Source organism: Corvus hawaiiensis, chromosome 10, assembly GCF_020740725.1.
Source record: "Corvus hawaiiensis isolate bCorHaw1 chromosome 10, bCorHaw1.pri.cur, whole genome shotgun sequence".
NCBI classification, from domain to species: Eukaryota; Metazoa; Chordata; class Aves; order Passeriformes; family Corvidae; genus Corvus; species Corvus hawaiiensis.
Genome location: NC_063222.1, coordinates 19,729,870 through 19,756,901, shown reverse-complemented (window position 1 = coordinate 19,756,901; position 27,032 = coordinate 19,729,870). Strand labels below are relative to the sequence as shown.

General features: G+C 61.9%; 4 protein-coding genes across 6 annotated transcripts; 2 read left to right on the top strand and 2 right to left on the bottom strand.

Annotated features, from left to right (window-relative positions):
* The first annotated feature begins 35 nt into the window (after positions 1 to 35).
* Positions 36 to 4,020, top strand: CAMK2N2 (calcium/calmodulin dependent protein kinase II inhibitor 2). The gene is made up of 2 exons (XM_048314722.1): positions 36 to 273; positions 2,724 to 4,020. Exons 1-2 carry the CDS (start codon positions 105 to 107, stop codon positions 2,792 to 2,794), a joined length of 240 nt encoding a protein of 79 aa, XP_048170679.1. The 5' UTR covers positions 36 to 104; the 3' UTR covers positions 2,795 to 4,020.
* EEF1AKMT4 (EEF1A lysine methyltransferase 4) lies at positions 3,267 to 9,089 on the bottom strand. The gene is made up of 3 exons (XM_048314721.1): positions 8,897 to 9,089; positions 7,771 to 8,054; positions 3,267 to 5,372 (listed from the first exon to the last, which is right to left on the bottom strand). Exons 1-3 carry the CDS (start codon positions 9,066 to 9,068, stop codon positions 5,070 to 5,072), a joined length of 759 nt encoding a protein of 252 aa, XP_048170678.1. The 5' UTR covers positions 9,069 to 9,089; the 3' UTR covers positions 3,267 to 5,069.
* A 94-nt stretch (positions 9,090 to 9,183) lies between these two features.
* On the top strand, positions 9,184 to 12,243 carry ALG3 (ALG3 alpha-1,3- mannosyltransferase). 2 transcript variants are annotated; one of them, XM_048315026.1, is made up of 9 exons: positions 9,184 to 9,334; positions 9,762 to 9,861; positions 9,949 to 10,096; positions 10,242 to 10,402; positions 10,540 to 10,660; positions 10,911 to 11,116; positions 11,344 to 11,420; positions 11,608 to 11,752; positions 11,854 to 12,243. In XM_048315026.1, the coding sequence occupies exons 1-9, from the start codon at positions 9,184 to 9,186 to the stop codon at positions 12,041 to 12,043; spliced, it is 1,299 nt and encodes a 432-aa protein (XP_048170983.1). In that variant the 3' UTR covers positions 12,044 to 12,243. The 2 variants fall into 2 exon arrangements, with proteins under 2 accessions (XP_048170983.1, XP_048170984.1); XM_048315027.1 differs by lacking the exon at positions 9,184 to 9,334 and adding an exon at positions 9,425 to 9,524.
* A 380-nt stretch (positions 12,244 to 12,623) lies between these two features.
* On the bottom strand, positions 12,624 to 26,982 carry VWA5B2 (von Willebrand factor A domain containing 5B2). Of its 2 annotated transcripts, none has more exons than XM_048314565.1 (22): positions 24,351 to 26,982; positions 20,916 to 21,071; positions 20,357 to 20,518; positions 19,807 to 20,032; positions 19,548 to 19,702; positions 18,997 to 19,128; positions 18,760 to 18,884; positions 18,450 to 18,626; positions 18,257 to 18,367; positions 17,930 to 18,132; positions 17,521 to 17,635; positions 17,260 to 17,445; positions 17,022 to 17,181; positions 16,656 to 16,945; positions 15,331 to 15,556; positions 14,901 to 15,245; positions 14,693 to 14,830; positions 14,497 to 14,616; positions 14,168 to 14,245; positions 13,900 to 13,969; positions 13,567 to 13,675; positions 12,624 to 13,270 (listed from the first exon to the last, which is right to left on the bottom strand). In XM_048314565.1, exons 2-22 carry the CDS (start codon positions 21,052 to 21,054, stop codon positions 12,662 to 12,664), a joined length of 3,876 nt encoding a protein of 1,291 aa, XP_048170522.1. In that variant the 5' UTR covers positions 21,055 to 21,071; positions 24,351 to 26,982; the 3' UTR covers positions 12,624 to 12,661. The 2 variants fall into 2 exon arrangements, with proteins under 2 accessions (XP_048170522.1, XP_048170523.1); XM_048314566.1 differs by having other exon boundaries at positions 19,819 to 20,032.
* Between the last annotated feature and the right edge of the window lie 50 nt (positions 26,983 to 27,032).

The window sequence follows — 27,032 nt, the reverse complement described above, 5'->3', positions numbered from 1 at the left end:
CATGACTTCATCCTTCCGCCCGGGTTTCCTCCCCGCCGCCGCCGCCGCCGCCGCAGACCGGCTCCCGGCTCGGCGCGGCGCGGCTCGGCCCGCTCGGCCCCGCCATGTCGCAGGTGCTGCCCTACGGCGAGGACAAGGTGGGCCGCTACGGCGCCGAGCCCGAGGCGGGGGAGCTGCCCTTCAGCTGCCGCCTGCAGGACACCAACGCCTTCTTCGGGGGCAACCAGGGCAAGCGGCCCCCCAAGCTGGGACAGATCGGCCGCGCCAAGAGAGGTACCGCCGACCCCCGCCTCTGCCCCCCACCCCCGCCTCAGCCCCGCGGCATGCCCGAGATCCCCGCATCTGCCCTTCAGCATCCCCGCGTTTGTCCCGGGACCCTCGGATCTGCCCTGCAGCATCCCCGGCATCCCTGACACTGGCTCCTGCATCCCCGGCGCTGTCCCACGGCATCCTCGGAACCCCCACATCTGTCCTGAAACATCCCCGGCACTGCCTCCTGCATCCCTGATGCTGCCCCACGGCACCCCCGGGACCCCCGCATCTGTCTTTGCATTCCCGGCTCTGCCCTGGAATCCCCGGCTCTGCCCTGGAATTCCCGGCTCTGCCCTGCAGTATCCCTTGCTCTGCCCTGCAGCGTCCCCGGATCTGCCCTGCAGCATCTCTGGCACTGCCCCCCGGCATCCCCGGCACTGGCCCTTGCATCCCCAGCGCCATCCCATAGCATCCCCAGGACCAACGACTCTGCCCTTGCTTCCCCGGCATTCCCGGCACTGGGCAATGCATCCCTGGCACCCTCAACATCGCCCTACGACATCCCCAGGCTCCCGATTCTGCCTTTGTATTCCCAGTTCTGCCCCATGGCAACCCCTGTCTCTGCCCCACAGCATTCCTGCGACTCCCGGCTCTGCCTTGCATCCCCACCACTGTCCCCTGCCACCCCTGGAACTGCCCCACAGCATCTCCAGCGTTACTACCCCATTATCCCCAGCACTGCCCCCAGCGTCCCCAGAATCTCCATCTCTGCCCTACATCAGCTCCAGCACTGTCCCCCGGCAACCCTGAGCCTCCCCATCTCTGTGACTGACACCCGCCCCCAAAACCACATGCGCCCCCATCCCCTGCTCCAGACACAGCACTGTTCCCCCAGTGCTGCCCTGCAACAGCCCCCCCTCATCCCGGGACTACCCCTGGGATTACCCTGCAGTATCCCTGGGGCTGCCCTTGGAACTATCCCCCAGCAGCTCTGTGAGTGCCCCTGGGACCCCTCGGAACTGCTCCTCAGCACCCCTGGGACTGCCCCCTCTCATTCTGTATAAACAAGCCTTTATCCCAGGATCCCCAGGAACAGCCCCCCTGGCTCCCTAAACCTCTCTCCTTTCACATTTCTGCCTGCCGCAGAGACCCCCAGCAGCCTGTGGCCATGCTGATCAGCAAATCCCCCTCCACCACTTAACTGTCCCCCCAGGACTCCATGAACCTGTGTCCTGCCCCCCCCTTACTTTACCGCCTGCCGCAGAGACCCCAGTCAGCATCTCCCCTGCTTCCATCAGGACCCAAATAACTGCCCCCCTCTGCTGCCTGCACCCTGATCTGTCACCAGTGATCCTCCCCAATGCCTTGGGGACCCTCAAAAATGGCCTCTGCTTTTCCTGCAGCCCCCATCCCACCTGCTTGGGGGTCTTCCATAGGCAAACACCCCTCCTTGAGCTGCAGGGACAAGGGTGGGGGGGAAGAGCTCCCCCCCAGCACAAATACACCCCAGCTCCTCAGGGGGTGAGCTGCTGCCTGCTCCACTGCCCCCTTTTGCAGTGGTGGAGGCTGGGTCTAGCAGCACCCCCCGGGGTGATGGGGGGGTGGTTCTCCCTCGGTGCTGTTGGGGGGTCCATCTGCTCCCCCAGTGATTCTGGTGATGGGGGGATGTGTGTGTGGGGGGGTGGTTAATACACCCCCAGAGCATTGATGGGGGATTACTGACCACCCCGGTAGTGATATTGGGGTGGGGGTCTGCCCTCCACCCCCCAGAGTGATGTCGATGGGGGGTACCTGCCCAGCCGGTCATGGCGTGGGGTGGGGGGAAGATGTGTGTGCAGCTCCCTGGCGATGCTAATGGGGGTCTGTCCAGCCTCCCACTGCTGCTGCTGCTGGTGGGGAGGGGGCTCCCCGGTGGGTGATGCTGAGGGGGGTCTCTCTGGAAGGTGACAGTGACGGGGGGCTGTCCAGCCCCCCATGGTGATGCTGACGGGGGTTCGTGCAGCCCGCCATGTTGGTGGGGGGCTGTCCGGCTCCCCCAGCGGTGATGCCGATGGTGAGGGTGGGTGTCCTGCGCAGCGGGTGATGCTGATGGGGGTCTGGCTGCCACCCCCGCCGAGCAGGCGGTGCCCCCCCCCCCCGCTGGGTCATTACCCATTCCAGTCCTGTTGCTCTCATCAGCGCCTGCCGCAGAGAGGAGGGGGGGGTCCTTCCTGGTCTATTCCTGCCCCCCCCTTCCCTAATCACCCATCCAGAGGCAGCCGGCTGGCTGCAGAGGGGATGCTGCCCCTACCCAAGCCGGGCAGGGGGGTGATCCCCCACCCTTCATCCCGATTACACCCACCTGAACCCCCTTTGCCCCTCTGCCCAGCACCTGGGGGGCACACCTGGAGCCCGAACGGGGTGAAAGCCGGGGTAGAGGGGCAGAGGCTGTCGCGTCCCCTCGCCCACGCGCCCCCCGCCTGTCCCCGCAGTGGTGATCGAGGATGACCGGATAGACGAGGTGCTCAAGGGCATGACGGAGAAGTCGCCGCCGGGGGTGTAAGCCGGGACCCGCCGCCAGGACCCGCCGGCCGAGCCCCGCTCCAGCCCGCCGCCCCGCATGCTGGCTGGACCGCCGACGAGGAGGGGGAGGCCATGCCCGCTGCCCCCCTCCCCGGCCCGGGGGGGGGCTCTGCAGCCACCACCACCCCCCCCCGAGCCATGCACTTTACCCCTCCGCCTCCCCCGGGGCCGGGACAACCCGCCGAGCCCCCCACCCTGGGCGAAGACCCCCCTCCCCGGGGAAGGGGTCCAGCCCCCTGCTCCGCGGCGCGTCCCCCCCATCCTCCTTGGCGGAGGGTCCCCGAATTCCGGGGCGACCCGGCCCCATGAGCAGGGGGGGAGCGCTGCTGTCCAGAGACATTTTTTGCTCCATCGTTTTTTGCATGAGCTTGGTGGCCCGGGCGGCCGGCCCGGGGGCCGAGGGTCAGCCCCACCACTCCGGCACGCTTCTTTTTAAACAGAAACTCCTCATATTTGTATTTTTATATCCGAATCTTTGTTAAAAACGATCTGCTGACGTTGAGATGTCGAAATAACTGCATCGAGAAAACAAACGAAAACAACCAACCAACCAACAAAAAAAGGTTCATATTTTTTCCATAAGAAAAAAAAGACAAAAAAAGAAGAAAAAAACGAGGGGAAAAATTAAAGGGGGGGCGAGAGTTATGGAGGGAGCATGAAGAAAGCCACAGGAGGAGGGAGGGGAGCAGGGACCCCTGGCCCGACCCCCCGCTGGCAGGCAGCAGGAGCACCGGAGGGTTTGGCAGCATCACCGGCCGCTGCAGTTCCCTCCCGGCAGCACCGGGGCAGAGCCCACCGGGGCCAGCTGCGGGTGCCAGGGGGCCACTTCCCCTCATTTGAGGGTGGTGGGGCCGGGGGAGAGTGGGGAGGGCAGGGACCGGCCTGAGTCGTTGTTTTTAATTTTGTACTTTAATTTAATTTTATTTTTTAAGAAGCTTCTCGGGGGGTTCTGATGTGCATGAGAAACTTGTCATCTTTTTCAATAACCTACGAGTGGCATTTATGGAGACAACGACGCAAAAAAAAAAAAAAAAAAAAAAACCCACAACAAAAAAAACCAAACAAAAAATTGAGAAAAAAAAAGAAAAAAAAAGATACTTGTGTCATGATGTTCTACGAATGATCCATTGTAAATTTAAATGCCATTTTTCACTGTACTGGTGAACAAAATGCAATGAATAAAATACATTCATGTACCCAGGTGAAGCCAGCAGCCGCCTGCTCCTTTCTGTCCCTTCCTCGTGCCAGCTGGTTTTTGGGGTGCCTGTGGGATGGGGTGGCTTGGCCAGGGTGGGGCTGAACCCGGAGCCCTTCGCTGGCTACTGGTGCAGGGGGAGCCTGCTGGCTGACCCACTTACGCCTTTCGCCTGAAATAGCAGCCCAGCAGCTCGCGCCTCTGTGGTGTCACCGCCATCCCACCCAGGAGGGTCCCCTTTGCCCGCCCCAGGGGGAGTTGGTGCCCAAAGAGCCCCTGCGGACACTTCCAGTGGCACCCATGCACCTGCCACACCAGCACACACGCAGCCAGTCCCGCCCGCACACGGTGGCCCACCCGTCACCCACCCTGGCACACGCGTGTCACCGCACTGCTGGCCCCAGGCACAGGGGGACACGGGCCAGGCGTGCGCAGCACACCGGGATTGTCACCACAGGCAGGAGTGGGGATGGATGGAGACAGAGGCAGATGTGCTGCCCTTCCTGCCCTGTAGCCCCCCCTGCCCCATGCTGGCACATCCCAGCCCGGATCCCTCACTACCTGGGTGGGGGTGACAAGGACACGGTGCCCTTGCACACCCCCATGGCCGGGGAGGCTGGGGCAGGGGTCCTGGTGCAGGATGGGGTGGGGGGGGGTGGAGCAATGGGCACTCCCAGTCCTGCCCACCGTAGCCAGTGCCAGCACCCCCATTCTGCCCTCAGCCTGGCTGCCTGTGCCAACGGGAAGGGATGGGGGGCAGGGAGCCACTCCCCGCAAGATGGATGGGTGAAATTAAACCCGATTTGGTTTCATTACTGGCTGCAAAGCCTGGAGTCCTGGGTGCTCTCCAGCTCAGCAAGGAAAGGCCAGGGAGGGGGCACAGAATCACCGGAGCATCCCGCTGCCCCCCGGAGGAGGCCAAGTGTCCCCCTCTTTCCTCCCATTACTCACATCACTGGGCAGCTCACAGGGGGATGCACTGGTTCCCTGTCTGCCACCTGTGAGGATGGTGCATCTTAAGGCTTTATTGGGTGGGGGGAGGTCGGGAAAGCCCCCTGGGTCACAGCTGGATGGCAAGGAGATAGTCCTCATCGTCGTCGGGGGGGGCGGGGGGCAGTGGCGGGGTGGGGGGCGGGGGAGGCTGGTGCAGCCGGCGCCCCAAGGCCACGTCATGGGGGTCCAGGGGCTGCCCCTTGCGCATGACGTAGAGGAAGTAGTGGAAGGCACCGGCGCCCCCGTCCCCACAGGCAGCGTGGCGCAGGGACCAGCCGAAGGCCTCCTGGGCATAGTGGGGCTTGCGGAAGTGGGGCTGGGCGAAGGTGATGGAGATGAAGCAGCCCCCTGGGCGCAGCACCCGGCTCACCTGCGTCGGGAGAACCCCCAGGATGGGGTGGGAGAACACAGTGAGGTTCACTACTTTGGCTCCGTTCCCAGGGACCCCATCACCATCTGCCAAAGACGCCTCCCAGCCTTTCCCATCACACCCCCAAATCTCTTGTCCTAACCTTGACCCCCTAAGAGACACCCCCGTTCTGACCTGTCCCCAGGCCACCCACAGCCCAGGGCAATCAGGAACAGGGGTCTCCCTGCACCCCAAAACTCTTCACTCCCACCCACAGCAGACAGCATGGAAATCCAACCCTGGCATGGGGAAATGCTTTACCCTTCCGAGCACAGACCCCCCCCCCAAGCACAGCATGGGACACCCATCCTACCCACCCTTCCCCAGACCACCCAGGAGTACCCCCCCCACCAACACCCAGAATCAGAGGGGGATGCGGGGGGTGCTTGATGGGAAAGGATTCAACCCTTTTAATCACCATTTTCTCCCTGCTGGAATTAAGCCCCGCTAACAGGATGGAAAAGAACATCAATTTTCTTGCTTGGCTTTATCCAATGTCAAAAGGCTTTTACGGCCAGTGCCCGCGTGCTCAGCATGCAAAGGCAGTGCCCAGGGTGGGCGGGCGTCCAGCCCCCTCCCCGGCACCCTGCCCCAGGCGGGGACACCCCCAGACCCCCCCGGGCAAGGGCAGAGAGTCACCGCTGCAGGGGACAGGGCTGGGGGCCAAGTGGGGGGTTTCCCAAGCTCTGGTTTAATCCTGCTGGGAAGCTCCAGCTGGGGAGCTCTGGCTGGGGCCAGTGGAGGGGACAGGCAGCCTGTGTGTCCTCCCGTGCTGCGGTGGAGGCTTTTGAACCAAACCTTACTGGTTGTGGCCAGGAAAAGGGGAAGGCAGGTCCCTGCATCCCTCTCTGGGCACCTAGATCAGTATCCCTCCTGCTAAGCACTTGAAAATCTGCCCTGCGAAGACCCCACAGCTTCCCAACCTATGGGCGGGGAGGGGGGTCCCCGGAGCTGGGGGCAGGCAGGGATCTCCGGCTGGAACTGAGCAAGGCATCCCGCATGTCCGCATCCCATCCCTCGTTAATAGAGCGATAATGGCCGTTGCTTAGAGACGAGCGCAGGAAACCTTCCCATCCGTCAGCTGGAGCAGGGGGGGCCAAGGGGGGCCGCTTCCCGCTCCAGCACCCGCCACACCCGCTGTCCCCAGTTCGCTGGGACAGGGTGTCCCTGGGGTGTCCCCACAGGCAGGGTGGACTTTCAGGTCCTTACATCCCCCCCAGGGAGAGCAGGACAGAGACTGTGAACCTCCCAATGAAGGGGGATGGGGGTGGGAAGGGAAGTACCACGGCCAGACCCCTCTGAAGGGACCCCCAAAGCAGTGAGCAAGTGGGAACACCCAGCGAGTCCCCCTGGGGATGAGGACAGCAGGGACAGGCTGCGGGTGGAAGCTGGTACCCAGAGATGCTGGGGGAGGGCAGGGACTGAGCAGAGGATTAAAAAGGGAAAAAAAAAAAAAAAGGGAAAATTAAATCCCTGCCGTTTGGCAAAATGACAAGGACAGGCAGCAGCGCTGGCAAAGAGGGCAGGGTACGGATAGAGAGCACAGCCCCACTGCCCTGCCAGGGGTTGCACTCCCTCACAGGCTCAGCGAGGCAAGAGAGGATTGGGAGGGCTGTCAACAGCCACGAGCACCCTTCCAGCACCCCGTGCCTGCACCCCAGGGTGCCAGGGAGGTGCAGCAATTAATTATCCTGGCAGTTATTCCCGCGGGGTGGGAGAGGCTGCCAGGACCCGCACCCCTGCGCCGGGACAGGTTCAATCCGGTCCCGACACCGCCAATTAACGGGGGCCCCGAGGCATTGCCCGTCCCCGTGGCAACGCCATGGCCCTGTCGATGCTGATGGAGTTGCCATGGCAACACCGGACCAGATGATGGGGACCCCAGCTAAGGAGATCGAAGCTGGGGCGGGGGGTGGAGGGGGGCAAGAGCTCTCATAGCCCCATGGTCATCACCTTGCCCTGGGCAGACAGGGCCACCTCAGTGTGCCCCCCTAGGTCCCCTAAAGCCACCCACACTAGGATGGGGCCCATTTTTCCTGCCAACGTTTCATATTTAGGATGCAAATAAAGAGAGGGGTCCCCAGCAGGACCCAGGGACACATCCTGCTCCATCCACCTCCCCGGGAAGGAAATGATGGGGTGTAAGAGGGGGCAGTCTCCCACCCCCAGGAGTGCTGGGAGCCCCCCAGGTGCCCTCCTGCAGCACAGCTGAGGGGGTAGCACTGGCTGGGAGGACAGAAGAAATGGCTGGGGCACCCAGGGAAGCAAGCTGGTGAGGAGGCACTCTGCACCTTCCCCCACCCCAAATGGGGATGGGATCCACCCTCTGCACCCCTACTCAGGTCCCCCCACCCCGTACCTCTGCCAGCACCCGGCGCATTGCAGTGGCTGCCTGGGGCGAGACGTCCCAGGGGTCGGTTTCCTCCACCATGAGCACATCGAGGGTGCCCTTCTCCAGCACCACGTCAAAGGAGGCGTCGGGGAAGGCGAGGGCGCGGATGTCCATGACAGCCCAGCGCAGGCCAGGGCAGCCAGCGTAGCGGGCACGCATGGCCGCGATGCAGGCGGGGGAGAAGTCGATGCTGGTGACGTCGGTGTAGCCCAGCTCGTGCAGGTCGTGGCTCAGGGCGCTGTTGCCACAGCCTGTGTGGGGCACAGCTCACACAGGGCTCGGGGTGCCTGTCGGGGTGCTGGCACCCCAATTCTGTTCCTCTGGACCAGGGGAGGGTGGGGGTGGGTTGGGGCTGCTGGAGAGGGGCAGGTGATTGCTTTGATGCCAGTTAGTGAGTCTTGGGGTAGTTATTAATTACCCCTGTCCTGCAAGGTGAGTGCTTTGGGCTCCTATCCTGGGGCAGCCCTGCACACCTGATCCCCTCACCTTGGGGTGGGATGCGTGGGGAGGCTGGAGGCAGGAAAGAGTCAGGGGGCGTCCCCAGTCCTCTCTCCCGCAGTGCTGTGGGGCAGGAGCCAGCCGTGGTTCCCAAGAGCCTGCTGGATAATTCCAGTGGGAAATTACGGAACTTCGGTGGGGGGCTTAACCGGGAGTGATGGAGAGAGGGATGGAAGAACCGGTGTCTCAGCAAGACACGGGGAGAGCCCCCCTCCCATGCCCACCCCTTGGAGCCACACCGCTGGGGCTCGGCCGCTCACCGGCGGGGCCCAGTGGGATCCCGGGGAGGGGGGCGGATTTGGGGGCTATTAAGCACAGCTGGCAGCGGCTGATCCGCTAACAAGATCGGTGATTACACCCGCTTAATCCCGCGGGCCCGGCGGCGGATCAGACCGCAGGTGGGATTACGGGGCGGTTACACCCGCCCCGCCGGCACTGGGGCCACCCCGCCGGGCCGGGCCATGCCGGGCGCAGCTCCCGGTACCGGCCCGGTGCCACACCGCCCCCTGGCGGCTAGCGCCGGCGCATCCACCGGCGGGACCCCGAGCCCCGCCCGCCCGCCCTCCACCGGGCACGCCCGGCACGGGGCACGTACCGAGGACGAGGATGCGGTCACCGGGGCGTAGCTCGGGTTCCAGCTGCGGGAGAAACCGGGAGAGCCCCCCTAGCCACTCGCGGGTCTGGGCGCCCTCCCGCCGGTACAGCGCGTCCCAGAACCGGCGCCGCCCGTACCGGGGGGGGGCGGCGGGCGCGCGCCGCCGCTCCATGCGCGGGAGCGGGGCGGGAGCACCGGGCGCCACGTGCCACCCGCGCCCCCACGTGCAGCTTCCGGCCCGGGCGGGTGCGCCGCGCTAAGCGCTCCGGGCGGAAACACGGAGCGGAATGGCGGCCGGGCGGGGGGCGGCGGCGCTGCGGCGGGCATGGCGGGAGCGGCGGGCGGCGCTGCTGGAGCCTCGCTACACCCCGCTGGTGGCCGCCTGCCTCTGCCTGGCCGAGGGCGGCGTCAACCTCTGGGTCATCCGCAGGGTCCCCTGTGAGTGGCGGGGCCCGGTCCGGCCCGGCCCGGCGCTGTCCCCGGGGATGGCGGTCCGGGACAGCGCGGGGCGGTCCGGGGGCAGGGACAGCTCGGCCCCGGGGTGGGCGGTGATGGCGGGGCTCGTCCTAGGGCAGCGCGGGGAGCCGGGATGATGCGGGCAGGGGGACAGACCTGCCCCGGCCCCTCGGTGACAGCATCCCCCGGGCAGGGAGATAGGGGCGGGCGGGGGCGCCTGGATGGGGCCAGGGAGGGACACACGGCTGGGCTGGGGGTCCTGGATGTGGCAGGCGGGGCAGAGCCCGGGCTGACAGCATGGCAGGGTAACACAGGGTCAGGCTGGCGGGTTTGGAGCTGGGGAAGCCCCCACAGCCCCTGCAGCGCCCTCCGAGTCGCACTCGCCCCAGCTGACCCCGCCGTCCCGCAGACACCGAGATCGACTGGAAGGCCTACATGCAGGAGGTGGAGGGTTTCGCCAACGGCACCCTCGACTACACCCAGCTGAAGGGTGACACCGGGCCACTGGTGTGAGTGACAGGGACACCCAGCTCTCCGTGACCAGCGGCTCCCGGAGGGGCCGCAGGGCCCCGGCCCTCACTCCCGTCTCCCCACAGCTACCCCGCCGGCTTCGTTTACATCTTCCTGGGGCTGTACTATGCCACGGGCCGCGGCTCCGACATCCGCCTGGCACAGTACCTCTTCGCTGGCCTCTACCTCCTCAACCTGCTCCTCGTCTTCCGCATCTACTGCCGAACCAACAAGGTACCCTGAGGCCAGCCTGCTCTGCTGAGCCCTCACCCTGGTGAAACGGGAATAGGGTCAGGGCTGAGGTTTGGAGGAGCTCAGTGGCAGCACGGAGGCCAGGGCAGGCTGCTGATGGCCCTTCTGTGTCTCTGTTCCCTGCAAGGTCCCTCCATATGTTTTCTTCTTCATGTGCTGCGCCTCATACCGCATCCACTCCATCTTTGTCCTGCGGCTCTTTAATGACCCTGTGGCCATGGCCATCCTCTTCCTCGCCATCAACCTCTTCCTGGAGGAGCACTGGTCCTGGGGCTGCCTGCTCTTCAGGTGAGGGGCTGGGAGCTGCTCTCCATGGGGTGCTGGGTATGTGAGCCAGCTCAGTCCCCGGCAGAGGCTGCGCTCGGCTCAGGGGCTGCCTGGGCTCCCGTGTGGGGTCCGCAGTGGTAATGCAGCTTCCTGCTCAGCCTGGCTGTGTCCGTGAAGATGAACATCCTGCTCTTCGCCCCTGGACTTCTCTTCCTCCTCCTGCAACGGTTTGGCCTCCTGGGCTGTATCCCCAAGCTCTGCATCTGTGCCCTGCTCCAGGTGGGTCTCTGTTTGCACTGGCTGTAGCAGCAGGGAATAATGGGCTTCCCTGCCAGGCTGGAGACAGTGGTGCCAGCATCTGTGGCCTCTCCCAGCAAGCTGGGTGTTGATAAATAATCTAATTCACGTGACTTTCATCTTTGGCTGACTGTCCCTGTCACCACACGTGACACTGGGGTTCTCAGGAGGTAGCTGAGGTGACAGCAACGTGGTGTAGGACTCTGTGATGGTGCTGGTGTGTCCCTGGCAGGTGGTTCTGGGCCTGCCCTTCCTGCTTGTGAACCCTGTGGGGTACCTGACCCGCTCCTTTGACCTGGGCCGCCAGTTCCAGTTCAAATGGACAGTGAACTGGCGCTTCCTCCCAGAAGAGGTTTTCCAGAATCGAGTTTTCCATGCTGCTCTGCTCCTGGCTCACCTGGCTGGCCTGGGGCTCTTTGCACTGCACCGGTGGCACAGGTGAGACCTGGGGTTTCCCATGGGTGCTGGTCCCTGCCAATCCCATGTGCAGGATACATATCCATGAGTCCCCTGCCCCTGCAGTCCTGGGATTGCAGGCGTGAGCTGGAGGGCAGTTACTGTTCTGTTTTGGGGAATGCACTGCCCAGGTGTTGTGGCTCACAGGGGAACGTTGGGGCGGGAGAGAATTTCAGCAGCTGAGATCGACGTTTGTGCTTCCCCCTCAGTTCCAAAGAGAACATCCTGACTCTATTGAAGGATCCTGGCAAAAGGAAACCTACATCCCCTCGCTTGACCGTCAACAATATCCTTTGGCAGGGTGGGCAGCAACCTGGGAGAGAGGGAGAAGGCAGGGCAGGGCAGAGCTTGGTTGGGTTCCAGTGCTGTTGTACCAGCCTGCCCTGGGGAAAGGAGCTGTGCTGGACAGCTGGGGAGCTGTTGTGGGGTCACACCTCCAGCCTCCTGCGTTTGCCTCCTTAACGCCCGTGCATGGATTGTCTTCATCCTCTTCTCCTCCAACTTCCTGGGTGTCTGCTGCAGCCGCTCCCTGCACTACCAGTTCTACGTCTGGTATTTCCACACGCTGCCCTACTTACTCTGGTGCATCCCGACCACCAAGCTCGCCCACATGCCCAAGTATGTGCTGGCAGGGAGGGGGAGCAGCCAACTGCTGGGGGTGTGGGAGCGAGGATGGCTGGTGTGTCCCCCATGCTGACCCCCAGCTTTCCCCCCTACAGGGTGCTGCTGCTGGGTGTGATCGAGCTCTGCTGGAACACCTACCCCTCCACAGTCTGCAGCTCCCTCTCCCTCCACATCTGCCATGGACTCATCCTGCTCCAACTCTGGTACGGCACAGCCCCCACGCCAGTGTCACACACCCCTCCACCGAGCAGGAAGCCCACAGCCCTGTCCAAGAAAGCCCAGTGAGAGAGTGCATGGCTGGCTGGTGGGAGCTGGCTGCTGGAACTGCCCCGTCTGCCTGCTCTTTTCCCACTTGACACCCAGGCTGCCCACAGCAATCCCAAGAGGGCCATGAGCCCTGGAACTGTGCAAAGGGGGCAGGTGTGGCAACCCCCAAAAGGCAGGACTTCCTGAATAAAGGGGGCTTTGTGTGCCCTTCCCCAAAATCCTTGTCCTGTGATGATGTCAGAACAGCTATCCTTGGGTTTGCCCCATCTGAGGGAAGACAGAGCAGCTTCTAGGGCCCTGGGCACTCTCCCTTCCCAGCCATGAGAGAGGGGTGCCCAGGGCCGGGCAGCAGCCTCTGGGGTGAGGTTAAACAGAGGATCTGCAAAACTGCTTTGCCTCACGGTTTCAATTGCTTTGATGGAGCCCGGGAATCCCTCTAGCACAGCTTTTCCTATTCCCCTGTCTGCTCCCTCCCACCAGAGATGACTGGGAAGGAGGTGACCCCCTCCTAGGATTCTGGTGAGCCCTGGCATCCCTGGCATGTCCTAAATGGAGCAGGCAGCTCTCTGCTCTTAACAGAGACACCAGTGCAGGTGGCTTAGAGCCAGGTGTCTTTATTGGCCCCTCAGGCGGCCATCAGACATTGTTGGGGTTGTAGCACAGCATGTTCAGCTTGATGTTCTCGTCCCAGTGACGCAGCAGCAGGAACAAGTGCCTGGCTGCCCCTTTGAGGCAGCCCACGTCCACCCCCTTGGGCAGGCGCTGTGCCTGCAGCCACGTGTCCGCCTTGGCCGCCACCAGCTCCCACTCCTCAAAGAACCCAGCGCAGCGATGCTCCAGCCACGCCAAGGCCACCGCCGTGGCCCAGCTGGCACTCTCCAGATCCTCCAGCCCCACGTCCTGACAGCTCACGCCGGCCTCAGAGGGGGCAGCTGAGTGGGGCCCGGTGTCGGACTCGGAGCCGTGCCCGCTGTCTGCCTGCGCCCACACACCTGCACTGGGCACCTCGGAGCAAGTGCTCCGGGATGGGGGCGAGCTGGGCTGCGGGGCTGTGACGGGCTCCTCACCCTCCTCAACCTTGGGTCCTGCCTCAGGGCTGGTCCTGGCCCCTGGGGATACGGGGCTGAGGCTGGCACGGTGGGAGGCATAGGGGGAGGCCCGGCGCAGGCGGTCCAGGGGGATCTGCACCACTTCAGAGAAGCTCTCGGTGAGCTGGAACGGCCCCCGGGCTTGTTGCAGCTGCACCTGCAAGGAGGGGGGGCAGACAAGTGGGGAGGGCAGGCAGGGATGCAGACCCACCACAGCCCCAAACACTGGGGGCTGCAGGAGTGACCCTGGGGAACAGCAACAGTCTAATGCCCCCCAAAAAGCCAGCCAAGATCCCCAGAGGCATTTAAGGACACAGCAGGGCTGAGCAGGCACCTACTGGGAGCATCTCCCACTGCTTGTGCTGCCGGGCATGACCTGGGTGGCTCAGCTGGCACCTAGCAGGGCAGGTCCCCCCACTGGGATGGGGATGGGCACAGGGAGCGGGCCCTTACCAGTGGGAGGTAGTCGTGGCTCGCATGGTGGCTGGAGTGCTCGCTTTCCGGGCTGAGGCACTGCGGGCGCAGCACCAGGCTGGGACCTCTGCGCCTGCTCAGGCTAAACCTGTGGGGTGACAGGCAAGGTAACAGGATTGGGAGGAATTCCTGAAAGGCAGCTGGACACCAAACTGCTGCAGGGAAGGGGCTGGAGCACCAAATCCCCCCACTTAGGCTGCAGGAGCTGGCAGGGGACATGGGACCAGCAGCTCCCAAAAAGTGGCACTGTCCCACTCTCCCCAAAAGTTGCCATTTTTTGGTCCCTTGCATCCCCCCATCCCACAATGTCACCTGGAGCCTGCGATGCTCTCTGTGGATTTCTGTGAGCCCATGGAGGTGGTGGAGGGGCTGGATGGAGGCCCTGCAAGGGGGAAGCATTAAGCACAGTGGGAATATGATGCACCCAGGGGTGTGTCCCACTGCCCAGCATCGGGGGGGAGCTCAGCCCATGTGCCCAGGGTAGTGAGGGCACATTGGATGCTCCAGCTGTGGCAGGGCATCGAGGGTACCCCCTCTCCCACCCTCATCCAGCCCGTGGCCCCCTGCAGCCTGGACACACCGTTTGGATAGTTCTGCTTTTCCCAGCCAAAGGTAGGGGAGGAGATGCTGCCCGGAGACCTGGCGATCTCGTCTCGCTCTGCAAAAGAGCAAAGTCTTGAGGGGTCCCGGGCTCCAGGGACCCTCACAGCTCCCAGCTGCTGTCAGGGGCTGCTGTGCTGTCCTCCACACCACACACCCCCCTCCCCACTATGGGGCAGATGCCTCGTTCCGGTTATCCACAGCACTCCAGGCAAGACCAGCCCCACACAGCCACCAGCTGAGGGTTCCCAGCGACCCCAGTGCAGATCCCTGGGGAGCATAAGTTGACATTAAGGTCTGAGTCAGTACCTGCAGTGCCAGGGGCCTCATCCTGCTCCTCTACATCCTGCTGCTGACCCTGACCCGCTGAGGAGCTCCGGTGGTGCCAGTTACCTGCTGCAGCAGCTCGTGTCCGGCTGGCTGAGCCAGCTGCAAGGGATGATGCCACCTCAGCCCTCTGTCCCCTTGCTGCCCCCTCCCCATCCCACCAGCCCCTTGTCCGTACCTATGCCCCACACCTCGGGGGCTGCGGGCAGGGCTGCCTGCGTGGCACCGTCCACGGGCACCAGGCGGGTGTAGAGGGAAGGCACGTTGCAGGCTTTGCTGGTTTGCACGGCTTTCAGGCGGAACCGGCGGGCAAAACCTGCCCGGAGCAAGGTGGTTAGAGCGGGGGGGATGCGGGAGCCGCCGCGGGGGTTCGCACCGGCACCCACCCTGCTCCAGCTTGGCTTCCCGCTGCGCCACGCTCTCATTGTCCCGGACGACGGAGCGCGCTGCCAGCCGGTGCAGTGGCTTGTCCCAGGCTTTGGCCACCCGCCGCGGCGGGTCCTCCCTGCCCGGCCCCTCCCGGGGCTGCAGCAGTGACTCCAGCGAGGCTGTCACTTCCCAGGACACCGGCTTGCCGGCTCGCAGCGCGTGGATCACCACCTGGCAGCGCAGGGGCAGGCTGGCATCACCCAGGCTGGGCTGCCCTGGCTCGGGTGCTGGCGAGGCACTGAAGAGGTAGGAGGGCTCCACCAGCATGTCCCAGTCCAGGTGGGTGGGCGAGAGGAGGTTATCTGGGCAACGGCAAAGGGTGGGCTCAGCAAGGCAGGGGCACCCGGCTCCATCCCCACCTCCCTCGTCCCCACAGCCAGCACACACTCGACTCCACCGCACTGGGCTGTATTTGCCGTGGCTGGGGTCCCAGCTCATCCAGCCGCCCCTCCAGGGACTGGTTCCTCTTCTGAGACACCTTTTCCAGGGCCTGGCAGAGCCGATGGGCATCCAGCTCCCCGTGTGGTGTGGAAAAGCTGCGCCCAGCCAGGGCAGCACGTGCCAGCACCTTCTTCTGCCGCGCCAGCTCCTCCGTGCTCAGGGCCACCGTCACCTGCGGTGAGGACAAGGCTGTTGGCAAGCCCAGCACGGAGCCCAGACTGCACTGAGCTGTGATGGGGCACCTGCGCCTCCCCGGCTGCTGGCTGGAGCCTCGGCTGTTGTCAGCCCCAGTGCTCTGCAGGCTGGCACCAGCTGCCTCCCAGGGATGCTCGCCTGGCACCGCAGACATGGGAAGCACCCACACAGGAGTTTGCAAACATCCCTGGGGACTGACTCAGGCTGACGCTGGAGTTGCCAGGGATTTGTGTGTGTGCAGGAAGCAGGGTTAACTAGGATACTCAAGCTGGATGATGTTACAGCAGGATGCATTCCCCAGTGCAGAGTGATGTCCCTGCATTGAGATGCTTCCCCTAAAAGCCATGTCAGGGCAGTGGCACCCATGCCACCTCTCGCCCCGGCAGCAGGGAACTGGGGGGATCATTTACTCTGCAGGGAAATCACTTACGCTTGACATTTCAGCAGCAAAGATCACCAGCTGCGCTGCTGTGCGACAGGAGTGGGTTACCTAAGCCGTGCCATCGGGAAGGAGTGTGTCCTGGTGCTGGGTGACAGCAGGCCTCACCCAGCCTTGGGGCATCGTCACCAGGGCAGCTGCCTTTCCCCATCCCAGCGACCCAGCTGGGTTTTAAACCCAGGTATGAAGCAGCAGGGATGTGGCCCATCACTAATAAAGCATCTGGCAGCATTGACTGAGGGCTGAAGGAGCCAGGCAGGGGCCCAGCCAGCCGGCCGTTCCTCTCTGGCTCGACAAATTTGTTACGTGATGCCAGCCCAGCTATTTTCATTTGGTTTCTGCAGCATTAAGGAGTCACTGAGCTGGCTCAGTGTCTGTTAGACACCCAGCTGCCTGCTGGCCAGGGACACTGAGGGACCAGCTGCTTGATCCCCAGCTGTCCTGCTTCAGTAGGGCAAAACCACTCAAGGAACATCCCGATGGCATCCATTGCTGATCCTTGCTTAAAATCCAGGCTACAGCACTCCGTTTCCCAGCCCAGTGGGCAGTTGCCTGGGCACAACAGGGCAGCAAGACCTCAGCTAAGCCACGAACAATCCCCACACCATGAGCTCCTGCACCCCATTGGCATCCTTACCTTGGTGCCAGCTGGGGCAGAGGGCAGCGGGGCAGATTTGGTGGAGGACTCACAGAGGGACAGGCTCTTCTGGCCCTGCTGGGAGGTGACATCAGCACCAGGGGCTGACGAGCCACTTTCGGGGGCCACATCCCGGGAGCCAGTGGACTCGCTGCTGGTGGAGCTGCGGGAGAGCAGCCCCTGGCTGCGGTCGGTGCTGACGGAACAGTGTGTCAGGACATACTGCTCCTGGATGTAGGAGGGCTGGTAAATCCGCTTCCAGATGTCTCCCCCAGAAACAAGATCAATACCTGCCCGGTGAGCACACACCCTGTCAGCCCATGGCTCCCACGACTGCCCCCCATCCCAGCTCTGGACCCCACTCACTCCGCTCTGACGCCTCTGTACTTCCAGCAAAAACCTCCAGGGAGGCATCCCCAGCTCCTGGGTTGCTCTGGGGTGGCTGGCGGCTCTCCCTAGGACTGGGCACTTCCTGCTGGGAAAGAGAGGCTGAGCCCCGGGAGCCCTGGTGAGCCCCTTCCTGGCCCTAGGAGAGAGAGGACACCAGAATCAGCCCCCCAGCACTGGGACCATGCCGTCCTCCCCAGGCCAGTGCCGGTCATACCAGTGGGCGCCTGTCACCAAAGCGGGCGATGCTGTAGAGGACGCAGTAGCTGACAAGGCGGTCACCGGGGTAGAGGGCCGGCAGCTCAGTGGGCGAGAGCAGAGCCTCCATGCTGTCAGGGACGTACCAGTCTATGGTGATGTCGCTGACAGCCGGCTCGATCGCCTTCTTCAGGGACTTGATCAGCTGGGGTGGGGAGTGGAGGCAGTGTTAGACACAGTGGTGTCCCCAGTGCCCCCCATGCCCCTGCCCGGGCATTACCTTGGGCTGCAGCCTCTCGGCCGGACTCAGGAACTCGGCATGGCCCCGGCTCACCTTGGCCATGGCCTTCAGCAGCCGCCGGCATGCCCGCGGGCCCATGCCAAAGCTGAAGCACCTGCAGGAGAGCCAGGGCATGGGATGCCATGGCTGGGCTGGGGACTGGCAAACCCAGTGGTGAGCCCTTTAGCAGGGATGGGCAGGGGGGTCTGACAGCCAGAGTGCTGCCCTGGCCGCGTGCTGGGCTGGGGCAGCCCAGCAAAGCGGAGCCAACAGGCTGAGGGATGTGATGGGTGAAGGACACCCTTGGAGCAGGTGCAAGTGAGACTTGAGGCTGCATAAGGAGAAATCGGTGGGAACAGCGCAGGGGGTTTGGAGAACACCGAGACCTGCTGCGGTTCTGGGGCCGTACCTGACAGTGCTGGCCTGCCTGCGCACCAGCCGGAGGATCCTGCTTGCACTGCCCACTGCCGCACCGGTGAAGAGGAACAGCTGGCGAGGGTAGCCGTGGTGGAGAGGCTGTGCCAGTGCCCAGCCCAGGGCTGCCAGCAGGTTGGTGCCGCCAGGGTCCGCCCGCAGTCCGCCAAGGTGCTCGCAGGCACGCCGCAGCGTCTCCTGGCCACATGCAGAGCCAGACTTGCAGCAGCCCCCAGCTCACCAGCCCCCACCCTGAGTCAAGGAGCTGGGAGGAGGACAAAGAAGGGCTAGTGGATACGCAGGATTTGCCTGTGATACTCACATTGCTGCAGAGGCGACTGGATGGGAAGAGCGGCTTGATGTCAGTGCCAAAGCTGGCGACGTTGAGCAGTGTTCCTGATGGGAGGCTCTTCAGAGCCACCAGCAAAGCCTCCTGAGGTGACAGCAGGGACCAGGGACAACTGCTAAGAACTGGCCACCCAGGGAGCACCCCTGGACCCATGGCCGCGCCTCACCTTGACCTTGTCAAGGTCAGGACCACTCATGGTGCTGCTGCGGTCAATGAGGAAGAGGATCTCGCGGGTGACACTCTGCAGGTCCCCGGGGACGCCCTCCACAACCGGGCAGAAGTTCAGCATCAGCACGGGGTTGGGGAAGATGTCTTTGTGGAAACGCTTCTGCACGAAAGCCACCTGCGAGCCAGGCGGGTCAGAGGCTTTCTCACACCCCCCGGACCATGCCAAGGTCTTCCTCACCCACATCCCACCATCTCCCCCTTCCCTCCTCCCCCTCCTGGCTGGGGCAGCAGTAGCCGTGCCCTGTCACCTGTCTCTCGCCACTGCTGTCCTTCCTAGCAATCCGCGCGTAATCCCGGCGGCTCCGGATGTGTGCCTCGTACTCAGGGTATGTCATGGTGCCATCCTCAATCACCAGGTGGGGGCTGTGGGGCTCTGGGGGGCACAGGAGAGTTTCAAGCTACCCCGTGCCACGAGGGGCTGGGGGATGCTCTGGATGTTTTTGGGGTGATGTCTCAAACCCCCCACGGGGACCATCCCCCCTCACCACAAGGGTAGAGGATGATCTCCAGGTCCCTGTCATAGCAGTGGGGCTCAGCCAGGGTGACGCAGGTGGTGGTGGCAGAACTGGCCCAGGGGTCGGCATCAGCTCTCAGGGCATGTGATGGGCTCTCCAGCCCTGCAGAGAAGGGAAGGCAGCAGGAAATCCCTCACAAACCCCCTCCTCAGCCTCCCACCCACCAGGCCCCACAGCAGTTCCTGACAGAGCTAATGGGATTGACTGGGCCAGCAGCCAGGAGCACATCCCCACCAACCAACCATCTTCTCCTCCTCACCCATCCTCTCCTCAGTGCATCACATCTCCCCAGGGAAGGAGGCTGCTGACCTAGAGCTGCCCAAAGGCACAGGCAGGGTGACTTTGAGGGGTCCCAGCCCCAGGGATGGAATGGGAAAAGGGCTTCTTCACCTGCAGGGAGTGCAAGTGGATACCTGGGGACAGGGCCTCACATCCTCCTAGAAGCATGGAGGGACCAGGGAACACCACCCACATTTTGAGGAGGTTTTACACAACCAACTGATAACACCCAAGCCACCCACCTGCCAGCAAGCAGGGGCCCTTGACCAGCAGCTCAAAGGCAAACTCATAAGGAAAAGGATTGTAGGGTCGTCCCCGAAAGACGTCCACGCTCTCCACAGGCGCCACAGTGGGTGACTGGCTCCGGGCACCTGGCCCCCCAAAACAGCTGGTGGGGCTGCAAGGGGAGAGGGGGTGATGGCTCCTGCCCCCTGCCCTGCTCGCTCAGCATTGGCATCACCCCCCTGGGATGGCAGAGACTGAGGAAGCCATGAAAATCACCATAGGGCCAACCTGTCGTCACACAAGCTTGCCGGCTCGCTCTCGGGGTCGGCGGGGACGTGGGGCGTGAGGATGGGGGGCAGGAGGAGGCGCAGGGCCCCGTCTGGCAGTGTGGGCAGCTCCTGCACTGTGTTCAGGGTAACAGCCAGGCTCTCCGAGGGGCACAGTGTGCCAGTGACAATGATGAAGGTGGAGCGCTCCACGTCCTCATCCAAGACGAGGTGACCTGGACAGGAGAGGGATGAGAGATGGGGGGAGGTCAGCGAGGCATGTGGGGTTGTGGAGAAAGTCATGAGTGGCCCTAATTGCTCCTAAAGGTGACAGTAGAGAACAGGTGTCATGAAGGCCATGCAAATAATGGCAGAGCCCCAGAAGAGGTGGAGGGAGGGGGAAGGAGACATTGAGATCTCCAGCCTCAGAGACCCCCCAGGCTCTGGGGTGGCCTGGCAGGGGCTCTCAGCCCCTCATACTCCCTCACACTTCACCCCTACCCGTTCTGAGCCTCCTGGCCAGGAACACCCAACAGCATCACCCATGCCACAACACTTACCACTGGCACAGCGGCGCAGCCGGCCGGGGCTGGGGCTGCACTGGAGGCAGCAGTCCTGCACCCGGTGCCTGTTCTGGACCTGGAATGTCACCCGCCGGCTGCCCACTGCTGCCTCAAAGCCGGCCACCACCTCTGACTCCTCCAGAGGGTAGATGAAGATGCCTGCAGGCAGAAGAGAGCCCCGAGGCAGATCCCGGCACAGCCATTGCTGTGGCACGGAACAGCCCATGGGAGCCCCGCTGAGAACCTGCCTGACTCGCAGCACGACTGAGATGCACGCGAGTGAGATACAGGAGCAAACCAGAGCCTCCTAACCCAGAGGGAGGATGAAACCCCCTCTTCCTCAGTGATGGGGGTCTGCTCAGTCTCACTCTCCTCCTGCCCACAGTGTGTGACAGTGGCCCCACCTCTGCTGGCCTCTGCCTTTGCTCCCCAAATTGAGCAAGGTTTGGGGGCCAGGACACGGGTGGGCTGGAGACAGGATGCTCTCCAGCACAAGGGCTTTAGGGGGCCGTGCAGGCAGCCTGGGTCCCTGCTAGGCCTGATAGCCCTCCCTTACCTTCCACAGGCTCCTTGTGGGGGTTGGTGTACAGGAGGTGAGCAGTGATGCTCAGGGAGTATCCATTGGCACAAGCCTTCACCGTGGAGCTCTTCAGGGGCAGAGCCTCCCAGGACGAGAGGGTGTAGAGGCCTGGCATGGTCCCTCAGTGGGCAGCTGTGAGCAGAGGGAAGGCAGGCACTGTATGCTCAGGGACGGGGATCTGCTGGAAGGGGCGTCTGCCCACAAGCCATTTCCATCTGCCCAGCCTGCAAGGGTAAGCAGGTCTCCAGCCCTCCCACAAGCCATGCTGCTCTTCAGCATCCACAGAACACGTGGACCTGGACCCAGGTCTCTCCTTGGACCCCCGCCCATCTGCAAACCAGGTCTGGAGCCACAGGAGCCCACAGAGAGGGCAACAAAACTCCTGTGAGCAGTGGTTACATGCAAGCCACAAGCCCTGGCAGACAAGCAGGGTCTCCTGGACAGAATGGATAATGGCCAACCACATGCAGCCCATCTCTCAGCCACCCCAGAGCAGCTCCAGAGCCTCCCCAGGCCATCTCCTGCACTGGCTGGGAGAGAAGCGTCTTCTGCTCCCATCTCCATTCATCCACAGAGGTTACCAGGGTAATTTGTTTAGAAAAAAAAGCCAACCAGAAGGGTGAGAAGCCCACAGTGTAACTAGGACAAAGCAGCGAGCAGTGTTTGCTGGGGGTTTAATAATTAACAACAAGGTCAGTGCTGCACGGAAGAACAGCACCGAGGGGAATGCACTGCAGGGTGGAGCCCGACAAGTGGATGATCATCACCTTCTTTGCCCAGAAATTGATGTGTCTGGGGTCCCACCCTTTGGCAGGAAGAGAGGTGGCTGGGGATTCCTTCCCACCAGGGCACCAACCCACTCCACACCTCTCTTCCCCTTGGGAAAAACATCCAGGAGCAGCATCAGAAATAATTGTCTGGAGTCAAGGCATCTCTCCAACATCAGCCCACCCTGTGCCATCAAATATTTGTGTAAAATATTCGTGTCAGCCTTAGCCCCGGCTGTATGGATATGGGGACAGTGTGCATGGGGTCTGCACCACTCTGTATCCCCTGCCTGCCCCAAGCACCCACGACCCAGCAGCAGCGAGGCCCCGCCCCATGCCGTGTGCTGGTGCTCCAGCACACGATGTGCCCGGGGCAAGGACAAGGCCAGGTACAAGTGAGCCATCTGGTGTCCCCATCCAGTGGCCTTCATCCTGGGAACAACTCATAAGAGCATCAGTAATGGGAGGCTTGGGGTGCCCTCGGCATGTGGTCATGAGTGCCTCTCACAGAGCATCTTTGAAAGCAGAGCAGGACTCCATCCTTGGAGGCAGCACTGGGACCAAACTCCCAGCTGGCACAAAGCAGGGGGCCTTGGAGAAGCGCAGAAGTGCATTAGCAATGTGGCTGCATCCCAGGAAAATCAATCCATTACAGCAGAGGAGAGCCATTTACCTGCTCAAGTGGCATTGCAGGGTTATGCTGACAGATCCTGGCCACTAAACCACACCCCATCATCAACAACCCTCCAGCCTCTGTGCAGGATGCTGCACACACTGCTGAGCCCCCCAGACTGTGTTCCCAGCACATGAGGTGGCACAAGGTCCCTGCACTGCCTGCTGTTCCTCCACACTTGCTGTTCCACAGTTGGGAACATCAACAGCTGGTTCCTGCCCTGACCATAGCACCCAGACGGGATCTGGAGACCAGGATGCCTCCAACCCAGCCACACTGAGCCATTAAAGACATATTTCTCCCCAAAGCTGTTTAATTTGTTCCCAAGGCACCCAGTTTAATGCTCAGCAACGTGCCTGCTATTTGCCGTGCTGCCTGTCGGCCGGGTCACTGCCAGCTTGTTTACCAGGGACTTACTGGAGAAGCTGTCCCGGCTGCTTTTTATCACTTCTCTTTACATTTACCCTCACGGAGTAAACAGGCTCCATCTGGCCCTGCCACGCTTCGTGCTGGCTGCTCTAAGCCCCATGGTAATGAATAAAACCAGAGCTGATGGTCCTCACCCCAATATCTTCATCCTCTTTCCCTAGGGCAGCAACTTGTCCCTAGATACCAGCGTGGCATCACCAACAGGTCCCCAGCCCTCTCCCCATCCCCAGCATGATTTCCAGCGCCTTCACAGCCCTCTCTTCTTCCTCCCCTCCACCTACTGCCTGCAAGAGATGGTTTAACCAGCAACAACCCCAGTATAAAGGGGCTACAGCAGGCTGGGGGCAGCTCTCTGTACTGGCAGCTAAAAACCGTCTGTGAAAGCGAGAAGGAGCTGACTCTTCCCTAGGTCAGAATAAATCAATGCTTCTCTTCTCGCCTGTGGGCAGGCTGAGTTTTCCAGCAAGGCTGCTACAGGGAGGCAAGTGCCTGAGCCCAGTGGACCCTGCTTAGCTGCCTGGGGAGTTGTCAGAGTTTCACCTGCTGCAGCAACAGCCGCCCAAGCTGGGGTTCAGCACAGTCCAGGGGAAGGAAGAGGCCAAACCCAACATGGGCAAACCCAGCGGAAATTTTCATTGGTGACAGATACACAGGCAGGTTCAAGAGAAAGGATGGAAGGAGAGGAGCCCAAGCCTCTGCAAGAGTGCCTGGAGTGAAGAGCCATTGCTGACCCTCCTGCTTCCCTTGCCTCCCCTCCCTGTGAGACATCCCATGGGGCACAAGGGCAGGAGAGCAGGATCCATCCCAACTCCTGGAGCACAGAGAAGGCTATGGAGTCAGGAGGTGATGGTGCTGTTGCCCTACACCCATGGGACACACCACTGCAGAGAGCCCAAAGAGGAGCGAGGGGGAAAGGAATTGCTGGATGGGGCAAAGGACTATCTCCAGCCTGTAGTGCCTCCTGCTTTGTCTGCTGGGGAGTGGGAACAGAGAGCAGAGTCCACTGCACACACAAGCTGGGACTCACACCCTGACTCCAACACTACATCCAGGACCACCACCTCCAGGACCTGAGCTGCTGCTCTCGCCTCCCCAGAGCCATTAGAACCCCCGGAAAAAAACATCCTTGTGCCAGGGAACAGGAGTTACTTGCCCTCAATGCACCCTAACACAGGCACCTCCCAAAAGAAAAGTCTCAGCCCCATGGATTTCCCCTGACAAGGGCAAATCCTGGCAGGGCAGCCCCACAGAAGGGTCCCAGTGTCCCCCAACACGGGACAGCTGTGGTGTGTGCCAGGGACTGGTTGCTGATAACCTGGAGCATGTTCCCAGCAGTTACTGGAGCCAGCCCTGTCCGGTCCCTGCCAGATGGTGATTTCAGCACTTTTGTGGCCCTGCTGTCTCATCTCCACCTCTCACCCCTCCTATGACCCAGAGCTGCCCCGACAGCGGATGCACAACCCTGGGACACCGAGGAATTGCGGGACACCCTCAGGGTCCCAGGCCACCATGGTCCCTGCTCTGCCTGCCCCTGGCCCTTACCTGGAGGAGGACGATGAGGATGACACAGAGGCTGCAGGCTCCTTTCAGCACCCGCTGGGTCCCTGCCTTCTGCAGAGCTCTCTTCCCTGGGGATGGGTTTCCCTGCCCCTCTGTCTGGGCGGCTGCGGTACCCGGGGGATGAGTGGTCCTTCCCCGCCTCTCCTGCTGCAGGCTCCCTCTCTGGCACTGGCTCCTTCACCGCCCTCGCTCCATCCCTCACTCCCTGTGCCAGCAGCAGAGCTGCTCCAAGCCCAGCCTCATTAAAGAGACACACTCCCTAGTACCGGCACCCCGGGAGGGGAGTAGGGGAATGCTCTCATGGGGAACGCTGGGGGTCTCAGGGGACAGCCAACATCCCCAGAGAGTGACAGGCACCAGTCAAGAGCAGAGTCCACAGCTGTGGGCTGCTCTGCACCCACAGAATAGTCCAGGCAAACTAGGGTACTGGTGAGACCCTTGGTGATGCTGCAGCAAGGAAAACCATGGGGTTTGTCTGACTGGGACATGTAACCACCGCCTTGTTTCTGTGCCCCCCAAACAAATAATGACGCAAAATAGCCCCCATCAGCCAGCTGAACTCTCCAGTACAAATAATGTGGGCCACAAGTGTCACATCCAGCTTCACTAGGAAAGGTCTCAGCTGCCCTGAGACCACCACAAAATGACTCAGAGCAGCAGGTAGATGCTGAATACCCACCCCAAACCCAGATGTCCTGGGGTTCCACTGGGCTGTCCTCATCAGCCTCCATATGCTGCAGTGAAATCATAGCCCTGAGGAGCTGGAAAGGGGGGGATTGAGGGACAGCCCAGCTTTTGGGTGACAAGTGTGACAACAAGCTCCCCTGGGGAAGGCGGAGACAGTCAGGAAATCCCAGCAAAGTCAGGACATGTCTGCTGGCAGGGAGATCTCACAGCCAGGGCACACTGGGAATCCCTCAGCCACTGACAGCCCCACATTCCCAAGCAGGGCCAGAGAAATCCATCAGATTTGGGCTAATCCCTGCCCTGCCTTTCCCAGGCAGCTCCCTGTGCTATAGATAGGACTGTGCTGCTGCAGCTCTTTTTATAGAGCACACCGAGAGGAGTCCCCCCCACCTCCTGCACCGCAGAACCCACCGTCACAGCCACACTGAACCTGGAGCCACTCCAGACACAAACTGGGGCAGAAAAATCCAGCAGCACCACGAGGGGAGCAGTCCCCAGTCCTCAGCAGGTATTTTTAGATCTCACCTCTGAGCTGACCCATATGCCACTACAGCTTCAGCTCCCTGACACAGGTTTCACAGGTGACAGCAACAGAGAGAAATCTTGGTGGAAGAGGCCCTTTGCTGCACACTTAGCATGAGACACACTTCTCCTTCCTGACCCCTCACCCTGAGCTTTAGTCAACAATTATCGGGCCAAGAGGCACTCTGTGCATCCCTAGGGCCCTTGCTAGAGCACTCTGAGCCGTTCCCTCCCCCATGTGAGATGCCCCATAGTATTTCACTTCCCCTCCCTGCGCAGAGAGGAGAGCTGCAGTGTGCAGCTGCTCCCCTTCTCCCTCCTTCACGACCACAGGAGAAGGATGCTAACACATGTGTTATCCCCCTGTGACAGCTGCCAGCTCTGGGAGCTGCTGGAGGCCCTGCACACCACAACATATCCACACAGCCTGCGATGTCCATGGGACTCCCGCTCCCATCATCACAGCAAGCGCCGCAGCCACTCCAGCCCAGCCCCAGAAAAAAACCCACAAGCTTTGATTTTTCTCTGAGATACCATTTCTAGGCCAAGCTGAGGCAAAAGAAAAGCATCCAAATGCGAGCGCTGGTTCAGTGCCACCAGCCGGGGTGATGGAGCTTGGCCAGCCACAGCATCAGACATCGGCCCAGGCGTGAGAGCAGGTGAGTAACAGCAGCATGTGCAGCGCTGGGGACTCAGCTGAGCCTCCCCCAGCACACTGGCAACCTTCAGCAGGAGACACAGAAGGGCTCCATCCCAATCTGCTCCCAGCAGCATCAGGTATTTGTGTCCCTGCTCTATACTGTCATAGTTTCCCTATAGCAGCTCATCACAGACACAAATAGACCTGGAGAGCCCGGCACTGCTTTTCAGCAGAGTGCTGAGCAAGTCTTAGCATGGGTTAAACCCTGCAAACAGAGGCCCAGCTCAGCCCAGTGCTCAGCATCCTCACACCTCAGTAACGCCTCACCAGCAACTGCAATACAACCCAAGGGACCAATCAGGATCTGAGTATTTATCCCCAAATCACCTGTTCCTTGAGCTGAATTATCACCCATTGATAGGGCTTGCTGGAAGGGGTACAGACCACAGAGCTTTTACAGATGCTCTCAGGTCCTGAGTCGCTGACAAGTCCTGTGAATTTAGCGTGAGTTTAGTTATTTTGGGAAATAACCCAAAACCCAGGCTGGCAGTAACTGCACTCAACACAGCTGCAGCTCCTCAGACCCTGCTGAAGATTGCACAGGCAGAGCGTTTGCCTTCGGGGAGAGAGGCAGGGGTGTCCTGTTTAGCTGCTCCTTAATAAGCAAGAACTAAACCGAATCCTGAGGATGGGTAGCCATAGAGGAGAAAGTAAAAATTTTTCTGGTCAAAATCAGGCACGCTTTGGCTTAACCTGTGTAATATTGGTCTGCCCAGCTGTAGGGAGTTACAGAGGGCCTGGAGGGAGGAAACGAA